Source organism: Cryptomeria japonica, chromosome 3 (assembly GCF_030272615.1).
Source record: "Cryptomeria japonica chromosome 3, Sugi_1.0, whole genome shotgun sequence".
In the NCBI taxonomy this organism is placed as follows: Eukaryota; Viridiplantae; Streptophyta; class Pinopsida; order Cupressales; family Cupressaceae; genus Cryptomeria; species Cryptomeria japonica.
The window spans coordinates 305,424,863-305,443,381 of record NC_081407.1 but is presented as its reverse complement, the minus strand read 5'-3'; the positions used below and the strand labels follow the sequence as shown (position 1 = coordinate 305,443,381).

The 18,519-nt window shown below is 36.1% G+C and overlaps 1 protein-coding gene across 1 annotated transcript in view; it reads left to right on the top strand.

Moving 5' to 3' along the window:
- The first annotated feature begins 1,390 nt into the window (after positions 1 to 1,390).
- LOC131034290 (uncharacterized) overlaps positions 1,391 to 18,519 on the top strand; it is an 81,856-nt gene continuing 64,727 nt past the window's right edge. The window contains exons 1-2 of the mRNA XM_057965740.2: positions 1,391 to 1,644; positions 1,732 to 1,801. Coding sequence (XP_057821723.2) covers positions 1,540 to 1,644; positions 1,732 to 1,801 — 175 coding nt within the window. The 5' untranslated portion in view covers positions 1,391 to 1,539. The remainder of the gene's footprint in view (positions 1,645 to 1,731; positions 1,802 to 18,519) is intronic.

The window sequence follows — 18,519 nt, the reverse complement described above, 5'->3', positions numbered from 1 at the left end:
TATGCGGAGGATACAACTGTTCAGCCGTATATCGGAGTTTAAACTCCGATATGTAGCTTAGAATAGGGGAGGTTTTGGAGAATGATCGGGTTTTGAAATCCGATTGTTTCTCCAAAAGCGAAAACCGAAAACAAACAAACAAGGGGAAAAAATGAAAGTAAAAACATTAAACAATAAAAACCCGAAAATGAGCACATACCTATTCCGCTGTGGAGATTGTGAAATCCGGATATGGGCAATTTGATCGAGCAACGAAGAGGAAAAATCTGGGTTGCAACAAGGAAAAAGGAGGTGGAGGCGCGCGATAAAAACCAGGAATGTGGATTAAAAAGCAAGATTATCATTTAAAAACAACTTTAAACAAAAAACCCTAATTAGCAATAAATGCTAATTAATACAACTTGTAGTTGCATGTCGGGTTTTAAAGTTCGACATGCGACCTAGGGGTACTTGCATGTCGGACTTTAAAACCCGACATGCAACTAACATAAAAATCAAATGTAGTTCGAAGAAAAAAGTCCGAACTGCAATCCAAAACAAATTGCAGTTTGGACTTTTAAGTCCGAACTGCAGTCTTAAGCAAACAGCAGTTCAGACTTTAAAGTCCGAACTGTGGTCAAAACCAAATGTAGTTCGGACTTTAAAGTCCGAATTGCTGACTACAACAAAACTCAAATACACTTCGGACTTTAAAGTCCGAAGTGTAATTATTTACAAAGACCCTTGCAGTTCGGACTTTAAAGTCCGAACTGCAGGTTAAAATGCAAACTTAAAAAGCAAAGAAAAATAACAAAATTGAAAGGTGAAGAACAAAAAGAACTAACCGACCAAGTCGATTAAGCTCTCTTGGAGACCATAAGGTATGAAACGGACCAGTTTCGTAGGATTGCCTCACGATTTTGGCCAAATTGAAATCGAGGACAACACTACTTAAAACATTTTAATCTAATTTGTTTGTTATAATTGCTTTCTCTTGATATCCATACAACACCCGCCTCAAGGGCGAGTGTGGTATTATTAGCCAACCAACCCTTTTTTTTAATAAGTGCTTTCTCTTAATTCAATAACTATATATTTTAAGCTATGTAAATAGCATTATTAGATTAAAAAACATCATATAAAACTTAAGCTGAATTTTCTTTTTGACATATTTAAAGATCACCGACATTCACTTTTTAAATAGCCTCTCCATAGACCTAACATATCATCCTTACACCTGGCAGGCAAAATAAACCCAGACGTTTGATGACAAGAAAAGGTCAAACTCTTATAAATTATTATTAGTTAAATTATTGTTTGCTCATCGAAGTTATAAATTAAATTATTATTAGTTAAATTATTGTTTTCTCATCGAAGTTATAAAATATATTATCTCGTGGCTGAATTTGAAGTTTTCGAACTAGAGGCAGGCAAATGAACTCGTAGCTTGTTTTCTCGCCGATAGCTCGGTCAGCAGTTCGAATCTCACATTCTCATGTTACTTGACAAGAAAAGACAAGAGTCAGAATCTCTCACTCATATTAATTAAACGAAAAGACAATGGAATTAACAAGTGAATTTGTTATTGTGAATGCCCGCCTTTGCGCGCAGAAAATTATGGCGATTTTGGACGACAAGTTTCTTGCCATCACTGCAATCGTTACTGTAAGTAAGAATTTTAATTTGTCAATTGCATTCTGGTATTAATAATTTAACCTGTAAATGTTTTAAGCGGCTTAAATTTTTTTTCAGGTTGCATATCAATTGGTGTTCTTCATAATAACTGCTGCCTTCAGATTCGACAAGTTAACAGACTTTGCAGGTTGGTTTACTGTAAATTTAGCTTTCAACACACCTTTCGAATAAATGAAATCTAGGCCGTCGGATTCTAAAATCGTTATTTAATGATATACTTTTCACAAAAAATGCAAGAATTTTAACTTGTTTGAATAATGTTTGGCAAAAGAGAATTGAGAGACTTTTTATGGACTTCGTCAAAAAACTACATTTGTTTCTTTTGTGCTTTGTACATTTTTAAAAAGCCGAGAAATGTTTAATGCAATATTTCCAGCTTGCCTTAAACACTCCTTGAACAATTGGCGTTCTTGAACATATAAGAGTCCATGAAATCTCCTTCCTAGTTCTTCCACGGCCCATGAACACAGTTTTTCCATGAATTTTTATCAAAAGCAGGGAAAAACTTTTCCAAAACTAAGTGTCCCTTTAAAAATTGCATAAAAGTTGAAAGGTAAAAGAGCATTCTAGAAAGCCCTCTGAGAATCAGTATGAACCTTTAGTATCTTTTGTTTCCTATTAATTAAATGTTTAATATCATGATATAAGAACATACTACTATAGCTTTGAAGTGGAAACAGACATAATCAATTTCCATTGCATTAGCCCTTTGAGGAAAGATTATGTAAATTTCAGCAGTATAAGGATATGCAAATTAATACTTTAAAAGATGAAAGAAAGAAGAATTACACACAAGAGAAGAAACACCAATATACATAGGAAAAGCTTTTCAGGTAAAAAACCCTTTGCAACAAATAAATTACAATACACTAGCTTTTCAGGTTAAAAACCCTTTGCGTTAAATAAGTTACAATACACTTGCAGGTTCATAGCCTTAACATGGAGACTTACATCTTGCTCTTCTTTGGAGAAACACAAACATCATAACAGTAGCATTGAATTCTTCAAACTATCATCCAATGGTGAAATACAACTGGCTAGGTGTCAAAAAAAGCAACTCCATCTTCAACAAAGAAACAAGTTGAATAAATCACATCATCAATGGCTCTAACTTCATCCTGCATATCCAAACAAAGCTATCCTCTTCCTTGGGTGTAAATCTTCAAAGAAAGCTTCCTCCAAGAAAAGATAAAAGCAAAAAATTGCTTTCTTTGCTTTTCCTATTCAGGAATATAAACTTGCACAGCAAGTCTTTCTTCTAAACATAGGAGTTTGTCAAATTTGTTTTTATCTTTAACATGAAATATTTGACTTCAATCCTCTAAATCATAGGAACTCCAAAGTGGGCACCCATTTTCTAAAAGATAGGGATTACACCATATTTGTTTTCTTACACAATAGGAAACATGCCATTGACTTCACCTGCCATGTAGGATATGAACTCTCCAAGAGGACCCACAAAGTGAATGGAAAACTTAGGAAATAATCAACTTAGGATAAATAAATATGCACCAAAATAATCAATTAAATTAATTATCAATGTTAAGACTCAAAGGTTGAGACACCTTAATCTCAACATTCTCCCACTTGTCGAAGACTTGTCAAGAGTCTAATGCAAACCACAGAATACTGCCACAACTTTATTGTGCTCATGATCTTTACGGAAGCATCAATATAACTTCAAACTCATTATCAAAACACAACCTTGAAGTCTAAAAATTCTCCAAGAACAAGATCAAACACGAATGTTCAAAAAAATCTTCGGAAACAACAACCATAATTGATTTCTCACATCCAAATTGAATAAAAAACCATTTGATTGGAAAAAACAACAATAACAAATACTAAACCATCCAATTATCCATGCCTCTAAGGTATCAACAACATTAGTAAACTCATGCCAACAAAATGAAATCCAACCCATAAACCACAATTAAACTCCATGTGCAAACCTGTCAATGAAGAACATACATATCTAGGAACTCCCACTACATGGGTAATGCAAGTCTAAAAATAACCAAGGTGTGATGCCCCCTACTAGGAGGCTGCCAGTTTACCAATAATTAACATATATCATTAAATATTATTATGCCTTAAATTAAGTGTTTGAGATTAGAGAACAACTAACTCTTCATAATCAATAACCAATTATATTTAGGGTTTATCCTGTTGACGATTGTAGCGGCAAGAGTCTCCTTGGCTGACTACATCCAAATATGCAATTAGCCATTGGCTTTGCATATTTGTTTAAGCCGACCCTAAAATCCCGACCTTGCAAAACTCCGCCACCCTTGTGTAAAGTTGGCTTGTTTCAAAGGAGGCCGACCCTTGGTGAAAGGGTGTCTTCAATTGGATATAAATGAGGATCGGATCTCTTCCCATAAGCATCGAATGAAATCAAGAACAGTTCGCATACCTAGAGCAAATAGTGGACTCTCAAGATCAGATCAAGTTATCTATCTTTCTTCAAGGAGTGAAGTGATTCATATTGGTCCTTGTATTTGACCATTGTATAAGCATCTTGCTGTTCTTATTTGATAATTATAATAGAGATATTTGTTGCTGGGTTTTTCTCCCTCATGTTGGAGGGTTCTCCTTGGGTACATGCAGTGCAAATTTGATTAAATTGTCTTACATCTGCTTACCCTAAAATCTGATCATAAAATAACATGGTATCAGATTGGGTTTAAGAAGATCTTGATCAGATTTCTCTAAAGCAGTGAAGTTCTCTACTCTTCTCATCCTAAGGAGTAATTCTTAGCAATCGAAAATGGTGAACGGACTCAAGATTGAGGATAGGATTGAAGGTGCATCAAACTTCACTTCGTGGAAATATAGAGTCCTTATTGCACCAGAAGAAAATAATCTTCTTGAGTTCTTAGAAAAGGATGAAATATCTGAACCAGCCAATGAAGCTGAGAAACAAATCAAAATGGCAAAAGGAGAATCAGTCATATCATTCTTCATGAAGATTATTGAGTTGAGGGATCAATTATGTGCCATTGGAGATCAAGTTGTAGATAAAGATCTAGTCATGTTGGCATTGAATGGTCTCCCTCAATCTGGGGAACCATTTATTCAAAGTATTAGTGGGAGATCCAAATTGCCCAAGTTTGATCGTCTTCGTGCAGATTGTGTCCAAGAAGAATCTAGGTTGGCTGCAAGAGGAAATGGCCGAAGCTCTCACAATGAAGACAATCATGCTCTAGCCACTCAAACTACAAAGAAGAAAGGAAGAGATGGGAGAAAAGGCAACTTCAAGAGAAACAGAGATAGAAGATCAGATTCTGCACCTAATTCTAAGAAGAAGAAAGACCTCTCCCACATCCAGTGTTTCAGGTGTGACAAGTATGGCTACTATGCAAGAGATTGTTTGACAAGGCCAAAGCAACATGCTTCTATGGCGGATGTTGGTGAAGTATCTCCTCAAAAGGAATCTAGAACCAACAAGGAAGAGTTTCTATTCATCTCTACTCTATCAAGCAATGTTCCAACCAACAACAACACTTGGTTGATTGATAGTGGTGCTTCTCGACACATCATGGGTTATAGGGAACATCTTTCAGATTTGATGGAAAGGAAGACCAATCTTCAAGTGATAACTGGAGATGATGCATGCTACTCCGTGGAAGGTTCTGGAGCCATCTCTCTCAACTTAGAATCTGGCATCCCCCTCCATCTAAGTGATGTCTTGTTCATGCCAGGAATCAAGAGGAAACTTGTATCCATTTCAGCCTTGGAAGACAAAGGTTATCAAGTTGCATTTTTAGAAGGGAAAGTTCTTGCTTGGCCGAAGAACTCCAACATCAAACAACATGTGTGATTGACAACCGGCATGAGAGTCTGTACAAGCTGTCCATCTGTCCAGTTCAGGCACTTCTACATAACTCTTCTAGTTCCAGTGAGCTATGGCATAGAAGACTTGTTCATTTGCACTTTAGGGCCCTTCCATCATTGAGAAAATGGTTAAAGGCATACCTAAGCTCAGCCATGAGCATGATGGCACTTGTAAAAGTTGTGCCATGGGTAAAAATACTAAAAAAGTAGGTCAAAAGAAATTTTAGATCTTGTACATTCTGATTTATGCGGTCCAATGTCAATGGCATCCCTAAGTGGATTTTTGTATTATGTAATTTTGATAGATGATTACTCTAGGAAGACTTGGATTTACATTTTGAGGTCTAAAGAGTCTGAAGAAGTCTTATATAGATATAAAGAGTTTAAGGCCCAAGTAGAAAACTTGTTTGGAAAAAGGATCAAAGTCTTAAGGTTTGATAATGGAGGTGAATACACTTCTGCAAGCTTTCATAATTTCTGCATTGAGGTAGGAATTAAGAGGGAGTTTTGTGTTCCTTACAATTCACAACAAAGTGGGGTTGCAGAAAGAAAGAATAGGTACATAGTTGAAGCAGCTAAAGCCATGATTCATGACCAAGACCTACAAACCTTTTTTTGGGTAGAAGCTTCTAGAACAACAATATATGTTCAAAATAGGCGTCCCCATCGAATATTGTAGAATATGACTCCAGAAGAAGCCTTTACAAGGGTTAAACCTGAAGTTAGTCATTTAAGAATCTTTGGTTGTCTAGTGCATGTTCATGTTCCTAAAGATAAAAGAACCAAGTTAGAATCTTTTGGGAATAGAGGAATATTTGTGGGCTACAATGAAACTTCAAAAGCCTACAAGATTTACATTCTAGGTCAGAAACAGATAGAGGTTAGCAAAGATGTTACATTTGAAGAAGATGGTGCATTTAGGAGATCTAAAGGTTCATGCATGGAGATAGATAATGAAGATTAGGAGACTCCTCAAGATATGGATGTTGATCATACTCTTGAGATTCAAAGGGAGTCTACTGAACCAATAGAGCCCTTGGAACCTATTGATGGTTCAAGAGACATTGTCATAAGTCGGAAGAGACCTCTTTGGGATAGGAAAACTACGTAGGAGGCATAAAATTGCAGCTCCTAGAGGCACATTCTGAGAAAGCAAAAGACCTCAGAAGTTTTCAAGCTATGTTGCATTAATGAGTGATATCATTGAATCTGAACCTTCCAGTGTTGAGGAAGCTTCAAGTCAGCATGTATGGAGGGATGCTATGGATGAAAGATATCAATCTATTATCAAGAATGATGTCTGGGACATTGTTTCGAGACCTGAAGGAAAACCGTTGTGTCTTCCAAATGGTTGTTCAAGATCAAGCATGCAGCTGATGGAAGTATTGAAAAGTACAAAGAAAGATTTGTGGCTAGAGGATTCTCTCAGAAAGAGGGAATAGATTATGAGGAGACATTTGCTCCGGTTGCTCGCTATACATCCATCAGAACTATCATTGCCATTGCAATAGCAAAGGGATGGAAGCTACATTAGATGGATGTGAAGACAACATTCCTTAATGGTGTGATCGAAGTGGAAGTTTACATTGAGCAACTTGATGGTTTTGTGATTCATGGGAAGGAGTCTCATGTTTGCAGTCTAAAGAAGGCTTTGTATGGCCGTAAGAAGGCTCCTCATGCTTGGTATGAGAGGATTGATCGATGGGCTTGGGGTTCTTCAAGAATGATGCAGATCCAAATCTCTACTTCAAGGTAATTGATGGCGAGGCTCTTATTTTGGTTCTTTATGTTGATGATTTATTTATTACTGAAGAAGATCATCTCATTGACAAATGTAGGGAGTTAGCTTCTGAGTTTGAAATGAAGGACCTAGGTCTTATGCATTACTTTCTAGGATTGGAGGTATGGCAAAGATCCAATGAGATTATTCTAAGTCAAGGGAAATATACCATAGATATCTTGAAGAGATTTGGAATGATGGACTGCAAGTCCATGTCTACACCCATGGAGTCAAATTTGAAGAAGTTGAGTGAGTCTGCAGCTAGTTCAAATTTGGTAGATCCTACCATGTACAAACAACGGATTGGTTCATTGATGTATCTAGTCAATACTAGACCTGATATCTGCTATGCAATGAGTGCTCTTAGTCAGTTTATGTGTGAACCAAGACATATTCATCTAGTTGTAGCAAAACATATATTGAGGTACTTGCGTGGCACTATAGGATATGGGTTGAGATATACTTCCAGTGCAGATTTGAATCTACAAGGTTACACTGATTCTGACTAGGCCGGTAGTGTAACTGACAGAAAGAGCACATTTGGTTGTTGCTTCAGTTTGGGGTCTGCTATGATTTCTTGGTGTAGCAAGAAGCAGTCTTTAGTGGCACTGAGCACCACAGAGGCAGAGTATATTGCAGCATGTGTGGCAGCTCGAGAAGCAGTGTGGCTTCGGAAGCTCCTTGCAGGATTGTTTGGACAATCAATAGAGGTCATTCATTGTGACAATCAAAGTTGTGTGAAGCTTTTTGTCAATCCCGTGTTTCATGACAAAACGAAACATGTGGAGATCAAATATCACTAGTGACTTCAATTAGACATTTGCTGATGGTTGTTCTCTTGCGGATAAGGTTGACAGTTGGATTGATATGTCTCTTGCCAATGTTCGTCGTCTCAATGTTTCTTAAAGGACGTCGGGGAGACTTGGACTATCGATTTGAGATCCCAGATGTTCGCCGATAATGTTCCTCTTGGCGATGAACTTGAAGGTGGACAGTGGTTGAACGGGCGCTGACTTGGCTGGATTGCTGATGTGTACGATAGACGTTGGAGGATTGTACCGAGTTGGTAGTGACTGTTCATGATAGGATGATGAACAGGGGTGATCGATAGATTGTATGGACGTGGAATACGGTTTGTCCATGGTGAACTCTGTTCCACCCTCTGGGAGTAGCCATGGTGGATGTCATTCCATGACACAGATATCAGGAAGGATTCCTCCCTAGCTAAGAGGGAGTGTTGACGATTGTAGCGGCGTGAGTCTCCTTGGTCGACTAAATCCAAATATGCAATTAGCCGTTAGCTTTGCATATTTGTTTAAGCCAACTCTAAAATCTCGACCTTGCAAAACTCTGCCACCCTTGTGTAAAGTTGCCTTGTTTCAAAGGAGGCCGAACCTTGGTGAAAGGGTGTCTTCAATTGGATATAAATGAGGATCCGATCTCTTCCCATAAGCATCGAATGACATCAAGAACAAACTGCATAACTTCAAAAATAGTTCGTATACCTAGAGAAGATAGTGGACTCTCAAGATCAGATCAAGTTATCTATATTGCTTGAAGGAGTGAAGCGATTCATATTGGTCCTTGTATTTGACCATTGTATAAGCATCTTTCTGTTCTTATTTGATAATTATAATAGAGATATTTGTTGCTGGGTTTTTCTCCCTCATGTTGGAGGGTTTTCCTAGGGTACATGCAGTGCAAATTTGATTAAATTGTCTTACATCTGCTTACCCTAAAATCTGATCATAAAATAACATATCCTTATTACATCCCTAATCCTAATGGAGGACGGGGAATAACTATGCTAGGGCGCTTGGAAACCAATCTATAAGTAGGCTCCCTCAAGGTTTCAGGAACACAGGTCCATACCTCATTTTGGGACTTCTCCCTCAAGGTTTTAGGAACACAGGTCCATACCCCATCTTGGGAATTTTCCCCCAAGGTTTTAGAACACAGGTCCATACCCTATCTTGGGCCTTCTCCCTCAAGGTTTCAGGAACACAGGTCCATACCCCATCTTGGGAATTCTCCCTCAAGGTTTCAAGAACACTTGTCCATACCCCATTTTGGGACTTACCCGTCTTGTGAGGAATTACTCTGCCTCTCCCTACACAAACCAACCTATCCTCGCAAAGGCATTAGCGAAAAATCAAGGACTAGATTGTTTAATATATTGGTATTTCATGTACTATGAATGCATATGAAATTAATTATCACTGTCATACATATTGCAGTCTATATTAATATTACTATTAAATTCTGCATAAGAACATTATTAGGCATCATATATTAAGCACATCCCCATGCGTACCACCAAGAACAAGGACGTTACTGCCTGTAATTTAATAAAAGTTCTGATCTGATTTGATCGATGGTGATGTCATTGGATGCTATTGATTCCTTTCCTTTATATCTCTCAGTGTGAGGGAGAGGTCACAACTCTTCATCATGTATATCAGGCATGAACCAAACACGGAGCAGACACATGGATATATGCAAACACGGAGCATACACATGGATATATGCAAACACAGAGCATACACACAAATACATGTATTGTTACATTCCTTCTTATTGACTAGAATGAGTCCTTGATTTGTCTTTACCCTGTAGGATGGTAGGATCAAAGCTCTGATACCATTTGTAATGTCCCCTACTAGGAGGCTGCCAGTTTACCAATAATTAACATATATTATTAAATATTATTATGCCTTAAATTAAGCTTTTGAGATTAGAGAACAACTAATTCTTCATAATCAATAACCAATTATATTTATAGGTTATCCTTATTATTTCCCCAATTCTAATGGAGGATGGGTAATTACTATGCTAGGGTGCTTGGAAACCAATCTACAAGCAGGCTCCCTCAAGGTTTTAGGAACACAGGTCCATACCCCATTTTGGGACTTCTCGCTCAAGGTTTTAGGAAAACCTGTCCGTACCCCATCTTGGGACTTACCTGTCTTGTGAGGAATTACTTCGCCTCTCCCTACACAAACCAATCTATCCTCACAAAGGCATTGGTGAAAGATCAAGGACTAGACTATTTAATATATTGGTCTTTCATGTACTATGAATGTATATGAAATTAAGTATCACTGTCATACATATTGTAGTCTATATTAATATTACTATTAAATTCTGCATAAGAACATTATCAGGCTTCATATATTAAGCATACATATTAAGCACATCCCCATGCATACCACTGAGAACAAGGATGTTACTGCTTGTAACTTAATAATAGTTTTGATCTGATCTGATCGATGTTGATGTCACTGGATGCTTTTGATTGCTTTCCTTTATATCTTTCAATGTGTGGGAGAGGTCACACCTCTTGATCATCTTTTCCCTTTGGCAAGAGACACACCCTTTCACCATCATCATCCTTTGAAAGAGTGCAACTCTTCATTATTTCTGCCCTTTGAACGGGACACAACCTTTCACAATCGAATATGCACTTCTTATTTAAATTAGATCTACACTTCTAATTCCCCAAGTTATCCCCCCTACAAATGAGTTCTCTTCTCCCTTTTATACCTCATATTTGGGGGAGTCACAACTTATCATTTCATGCCTTTTGACCATTCATTAACTTTAATCAAATTTTAAATTAATTTTTTATTTATTTTATTTTAATTTTATTATTATTATTATTAAAATATATTTAAAAGTGGGGACATTACACAAGGCATATCAGGTCTACCAATAGCATCACATTGAAGGTGCTTACCAAAATCATGTAGTACAAAGGAACATTCACAACGATATGTAAAGCTTGCAAACAAAACCACTGCAAAAACATCTCTCACAACAAGTCTCCAAAGCTCTCCCAAGTTCTTCACACCCAACAATGGAAAGAGATAATAAAAACCTTTATGTAATTACCAAACGAACAAGTGACAACACATGACCAAAAACTAGTGATCACCATGGCTCCAATTAAACCTCAAAACCAATGTCATGTGAATCCAAACATCTAGGATCACAACCAATACCAAAGAGAGAAACACTATAAATCAATACTTGTAGAATCTTTCTACATACACCTCTAAATGCAAACTATGTCAGTTATGATCTTCATAACTCCCCAACAGAAAAAGACATAACAACATCCAACTTTTTCAATCACCAAGATCAAACATAATATATGTATCATGTAACCAACATGGATGAAAGGCTCTCAAACCAAGAAGATCAAACTCAAACTAACCATAATAAGGAAAGAGCTTCTGGATTTGATTGTGTAATATTTTTAACATCAACATTTCAGATCACACTCTGTGATCCATCATCATGATAAATGAGAATTCAAGGAGATGAAAGATAGCAGGTTGCAGACTTGGGTAAGATATAAAGAGAGATGAGAGGGTGGGTTGGCACGAAGACCAAAGAAAGAAGGGGCAACGAAAAGAAGAAAGGAAAAAATAATAAATAAATCAATGAAAATCCAAAGGAGAAGACAAGAAAGAACAAAAACAAACAAAAAGCAAAGTAAGAGAGATGTAAAATGAAAACTAAAAATAAAAAAAATAAAACTAAAATAAGAGATAAAAATAAATAAAAACCAATAAAGATAAAAATATAAAAATGAAAGGAAAAAAGAAAAACAAAAGACAAAGGAAAGAAGAGAAACTAATTGATGCACGCTAAAAAGGATGCACAAGACAAGTTCAAATCGTTAGTATGTTAGTGACAAAAACGAAATACAAATGAACCTATGATCCTAAACATGCATATCAAGAGAGGTATAAAACAAACAATAAGAAGCATACAAAAATGGAAAAGGGAAAGGAAACTCCCCAAGATGCTCATCACAATGCTCATAGTTACTCCTCCCTTGTTCCTCTCCTCTCCAAGTTCCACATGAGTGTAGCTCTCATCTTTTTGCACTATTCATGGATGTCTTATGAAGATTCAAGATTATGAAACTAAGAACAAATGCCTATGCAAGTGTAAATAAGCTATTATGAGAAAGCACCTAATTAGTCTATGTTAATTTTAGCAAAATAACAAAACAAATGCTCCTAAATGTTCTCTCAAAATAACTATAAGTTTGATGCATAAAGATTTCTGGATCTTTTTGAAAAAGGAATGAGCTCTATTTATAGGAAAAATGGAGAAATGGATGGTTGAGATTGAGTAATCTCAACAAGGGCCAAGATTGATGGGTTTGTGATCCATGTGATGGCTTTCAACCCAATCCCACAATGACAAGTGTCAACATGAGATGGCTTGAGAGGAGAAGGAAGAAGCATTAAATGTTTGAGATGACATGAAGGTTACCTTGGGAGGGTTTGGTTAGGCTTGAGTTAGTGAATAAAGCTTTTATCCAATGAATAATGCCTTTATCCAATGGACAAACTCTAGTGCAAAAGTTAGTGGGGATAACCATGGTCAAAGCAATGAATACTTGAAGAGACCTATGAGTTAAATGAGGGTTGAGTTAAATGGAAAACCTCTAACCATGTGGGTGAGTTGAATTTAACCATTAATGGTTATGTAAGAGCCATAAATGATTATGTAAGAACCATTAATGGATTGGAAGACTTTAGGGGTTAACTTGTTGGAGAATAAAAACCTTTAATGATTTTCAAAGACTTTGGAGGTTTTGAGAAGTGACATCTCTTTACTTAGGAATGTGACAATAATTAGGGGGGGGATTAGGCTAATTTGGAATGGATTATAAGAATCTAGAATGGGTTTAGGATGCAAGTGGGTTTGGTGGGTGAGAGAAAATAAGATTTTAATTAAAATAAAATTCATTTATTTCAACTAAAATTATGCAAGTTGCATTTGTACGAGAATGCAAGTGGGGGGGGGGAGTTTTAGAGATTTTAAATAAATATTTATTTATTTATTTAATATGAGGAAAGAGGTTAAATTAAACAAATATGCTTTATTCATTTAATTAATTGTTAGTGTGGTTTAATGAATTAATTTAAATAAATTGAATAATTTATTTAGTTAATAGGAGAAGAGGTTGAGGATGAATTAATTAATGGTTAAATAATCATATAAATACTAAATATTCATTTAATTAAGTGGACAGATTTATGTGTTTACACTAACCATTCTCATGTCAAGAATTCAACCCAATACACCATCTCCTATGATCCTCATAATCAATGAATTCCATCATAAATGAATCACAATGCATTAGTAGATGAACTATCCATCTTTCAAAATGAATCCTCCAAAACCATCTACTTGTAGCTCAAGATGAAAAAAAACTCATTTGAACTAGAATGGGCTAGTACCTTTTTAGATGACAAATTGCTTGAGAAGGCCAAGAGTGGGAATGAGAATACTCCTCCAGGATAACCAAGTCAACATGAATCACTCCAAGAACAATCTCCTCTCAAGTCCATACCAAGTGAAAGCTCTTTGCTCTTTTTATCGAAACCACCAACTATCTCAAATAAGTGTCTCCAAACACAAGAACATTAACCTCACTTTAGTCTCCAAGTATCCATGAGCACTTGTATCAGATCAACCCATGTCAAACTCCAAAATGCAACATAGCATCATCATGAAGTAATCAAGCAAGTGATCATGTACACAGTACCAAGAGAACCACACAAGATCAACTATCATTGTTCCAACTACACATCTCTAGAATGAAAACATGAACATAACCATGACTTCATGATCTAAACATTTCCTCCTAGGAGATCATATGTAATAGTGCAATCATCTTGGTCACAAGAAAAACTATATTATGTCGAAACTCAAATCTAGAATCAAGAGTGTACCATGACACAATACGAGGCATACTATAAATCGATAAACATCTCCAATCACATGAAGGTAACTATCTTCACATGGGGAGCATGCAAATGTGAAAGAAGCCTTTTGCAACAACAGGTTCTAAGATCCCCTCCAAAACATTTGCAACGCTAAAGAAGATCATGCATCACCAATGATGCATTCACAATCACTACTAACACTCCCATTGAACCGCGATATTGAGCTCTCCAAGCATCATGATAAAAGCTCCTCCTAATTTGAAGATCATCCAGGTCTACACACATACAATTGAAATTTCAATAACACCAATGTAAGACCAAGATTTCCAAGCTAGGAAGATAAACCATCACTATCAAAAGCTCCCATTGAAAAGTATAACCAATGAAATGAAACCAAGCTAACATGACATCGTGATAAATATGCTTCTGATCCCAACAATTGACTATCCAAGTACTAAAAAATTATCCATCCTCTCATCCCAAAATACCATACCAATATGAAAATGACCACAAACAAGGCCAACTACCTGAATCTACATTAAAAATGTTAAAAGATCTGTGGATATAGGCAATCCATATCGACCAATGCTAAAGACAATCCACTAAACTGCACAACTCATAGATCCCAAATAGTACAACATGCAAACTCACCATCACATTAGTAACATGTAAAATTGAGATATTAAAGAAGATAACATGTAGATTTCAAGACTCAAACACCAAAGCACCAGTAGACTTGATTTGCTAAACAAATCAACAATTGAGCATCATAATCAAGTAATAAAAAGCATTCTTGCAAATTTGAAATTGTTTCCATCCAAAAATCTCTAAGAGTTAGAACATAACAAGTTTCCATAGATCTACAAACCGCAAATTTTTGTTAACATGCAAAACTTGCAAAACCATCTCTGTGCAAATTTGAATCCACCAAGAATATTCCAAATCTACACAAACCTGCAACTATTAGTAGAATAGGGAAATTGTAGAACCTTCAAAGGAAATAGGTTGTCCAAAAACTTTTAAAATATAAAGAACAAATCAACTTCACAACCTATATACAAACATCTTGTCATTGAGAAAGCAACAAACCTCCTCACACCATGCAAAAAAGCATACATGCAAATCTGCAACTATTTTGCATCCAAAATTACCACAAGGGAAATATAGATAGCTTATATGCAGGTCTACAAAACCATAAGTTTTGATTAATCGTGTAAAACCTATAAAACCACCATGTTCGTGAACACATGCAAATCCATATCCACTTATCATTTGGAAGACTCACAAGTCTGAAAAACACCAAAATAGTTAAACAAAACAATGGAATAGCATAGATAAGCATAACCATAGATTTTGAATGGAAAATCTATAAAACCCTCAGATCCATCCAACATGAAGCTAAGACATGCAAGTACAATCAATCAAAAAAGGAAGAGGTTTAGGAATTCCAGGCCCATTTGTAGGCCAACTCCATAACCACCATCATGTACATGCATACAAAGGAGCGAGGCTATTAGAAAAGCTTTTAGATCATCCAATGATCTTCATAACCTACATGCATTCGGGGCTAATGAAACAATGCCTTCCAATGCCAAGAACTTAATCCAAGCACCCAACATAAGTACATCACACCATAGTCATGACAACCCAAGTTTCTCCATATTGCCAAGGAGCCTAGAACAGACACCCAACATGAATACTCTGTTGCATACAAACATAGAATGTAAGAAAACCACCATGCATCAAGATTATTACACATTGTCAAATAGGAGCTCCAGATCAATATCACATTAAATGAATGCACATGATCAACACCATGAAACTCCATCTTCTCCATCCTTCAAATGTCTAGTGCAACCCAAAAACAAGATCAACTGCAAGACTTCCACTCCAACAAGGATTAATAATTAGTCAATTCCTTCACAATAGATTCCCTCAAGCTAGCTAGGATAAGAAATCTTAATAGAAGAATTACCCAAAACCTTAAACACCATGAAACCTTCACATCCAATACGTGAAAGCAAAAACAGAAAGCACTTGAAAACCATGGAATTGGAGCTCTAATACCAATTGAAAGGAAAAAGTACATCCCAAAAAGACCTCTGAGAATTAATATGAACCTTCAATATCTTTTGTTTTCTTAATTAAATGTTTAATATCACAATACAAGAACATACTAGTACAGCTTTAAAGTGAAAACAAACATAGTTAATTTTCCATTGCATTAACCCTTTGAGGAAAGATAATTCAGCTCACAGCTCTATGTTAATTGCAACAGCATAACTGTATGTAAATTTTTACTTATGAAAGAAGAATTAGATAGAAGAGAAGAAACACCAATATACGTTGGGAAAAGCTTTTCAGTTAAAAAACCCCACTCTTCAAAGCATCAAACCAATGTATTAATCTGCAACAAATAAGTTACAATTCACTTGTAGGTTCATAGCCTTAACATGGAGAGTTACATCTTGCCCTTCTCTAGAGAAATATAGAGAGCATAATAGTATCACCAAATTCTTCAAATTGTCATCCAATAATGAAATACAGCTCAAGCATATAATGCTTTACAAGCTAGGTGCCAAAGAAAGCAACTCCATTTTCAACAAAGCAAAAAAGTTGAATAAAGCACATCATCAATGGCTCTAACTTCATCCTACATATCCAAACAAATCTATCCTCTTCCTTGGTTGTGAATCGTGAAGCAAAGCATTTCAATCCTTAACTTAGCCCCCAAGAAAAAATAAAAGCAAAAAACTGCTTTCTTTGCTTTTCCTATTCAGGAATAAAAATTGTATCAGGAATAAAAACTGTACAACTTGTTTTCCAAAACCTGCAAACAGATTCACTAAAAAAAAATGTTGAGAATTGCAAAAAATATAAATAAATTTTGCCTTTGAAATTGAAATTTTTCATACAGAAATGGATTTTTGTATAGGGTACAACTGTACAATAGAAGGTACAAGCACATTTTTTTTTTTTGGCAAAAAGTCGAAGTTACTGATTTTGATGAAACAAAATGCTATTTTTTTGCTTGAGCTTTTCAAACTCAATGGTGATGTTCATTTGGGTTCACAATGCTCTATTGATAGGGCTGAGTATTGAATTCACCAAAATGTAAGAAGAAACTTGCAATTCATGGCTCTAATACAATGTTGGAACAATAGAGATCTAAATGTAAAATTCAATGATATCTTCCACAAGTGAATAATGAGAAAAAAAGCATTTCTATCAAATAAAAATGAGAGTATGTGTTTACAATGAGAGCCTTGCATATAAAGGAAACAAAGAGGAGATAGGAAGGTAGGATTGAATGTTTGACTACCCCTCCAATTGTGCAACACATGTTAGCTCACATGAGATCAATGTGAGGACATGTGTGAAGTCCACATGCTATAAGACAAATGAATTGATAATCTCTAAGTAAACTTAAGCTATGTGTGAATGGGCCAACCTAAAAAAGGTGATGTAATGGTGAAAATATTAGGGTTTCCACCATTAGATGTATGAAAACCGCTGATATTTATACTTAGGGTCCACCACATTAAAAGAGGGGTAAACCCAATAGGTCTATCCACAAATCAGCAAGGATAGGGCTAAGAATCCTTTTTTGATTTACTGGATTTGAATTGATTGCCCTCTTTTAAGTTGAATTGTAAAATGCTGAAATTAGGGTAAATGTGCAGAAATTGAAGTAATTATGCGTGAATAGTGAACTACAGCCGTCGGATCGAGCCACAAAACTGGATTTGAGGAATGTAAGTGTATTCAGATTTGTTCCCAGAAGGAGCTCCTGAAATGTTAGTACTAGTATGCCCATCGCACCGGTCCTCTGCACTTTTCGCCGTCCAAAGGGAAACCTGTTTGTCACTGTAAATAAAGTCAATTTTGAAGATCGTAGCTCTGTACCTGCTTCCTACACACAGAAAGAAGGGGAAATAGGTTGGGAATAGAGGTTTGCCTAAGTCAAACCCCGGTTTAGGAATTAACCTTGAATGAAATATTACAAATATTGAAATAAACAATGGAAAATAAACAATGGAAAGATATACCTCAAATTTGCAATGATTGATAATGATGCTTTTCTTTTTGAATGTAATTAGATATGTTGTATGAAATGGCATGAACATGACAAAACCCTAATCACACACACATGCTTGCATATGAATGGTGTAAGTTTCCTCCATAATGGTTGAATGAAGAGTATGCAGCCTTGAAGATCTTTGAAAATGTTTGATGATGAGTGCTTCAATGCTTGAATGCTTGAATATGGAGACTTAGCATGAATAGGATGAAATTAGGTTGATCAAATGCTTTTATATAGGGGATCCTAGGTCAATTAACCGATTAGGTAGACCTCCAATGGTCATATAGAGCCACCAATTTCATTTCCTGTCGGAGAGATAGGTCCCATCCTCCTCTTGAAAATTGGGCCCCATTGAGGGGACCAGGGTGCCTTGGTCCTCCTCAATCAGGGAC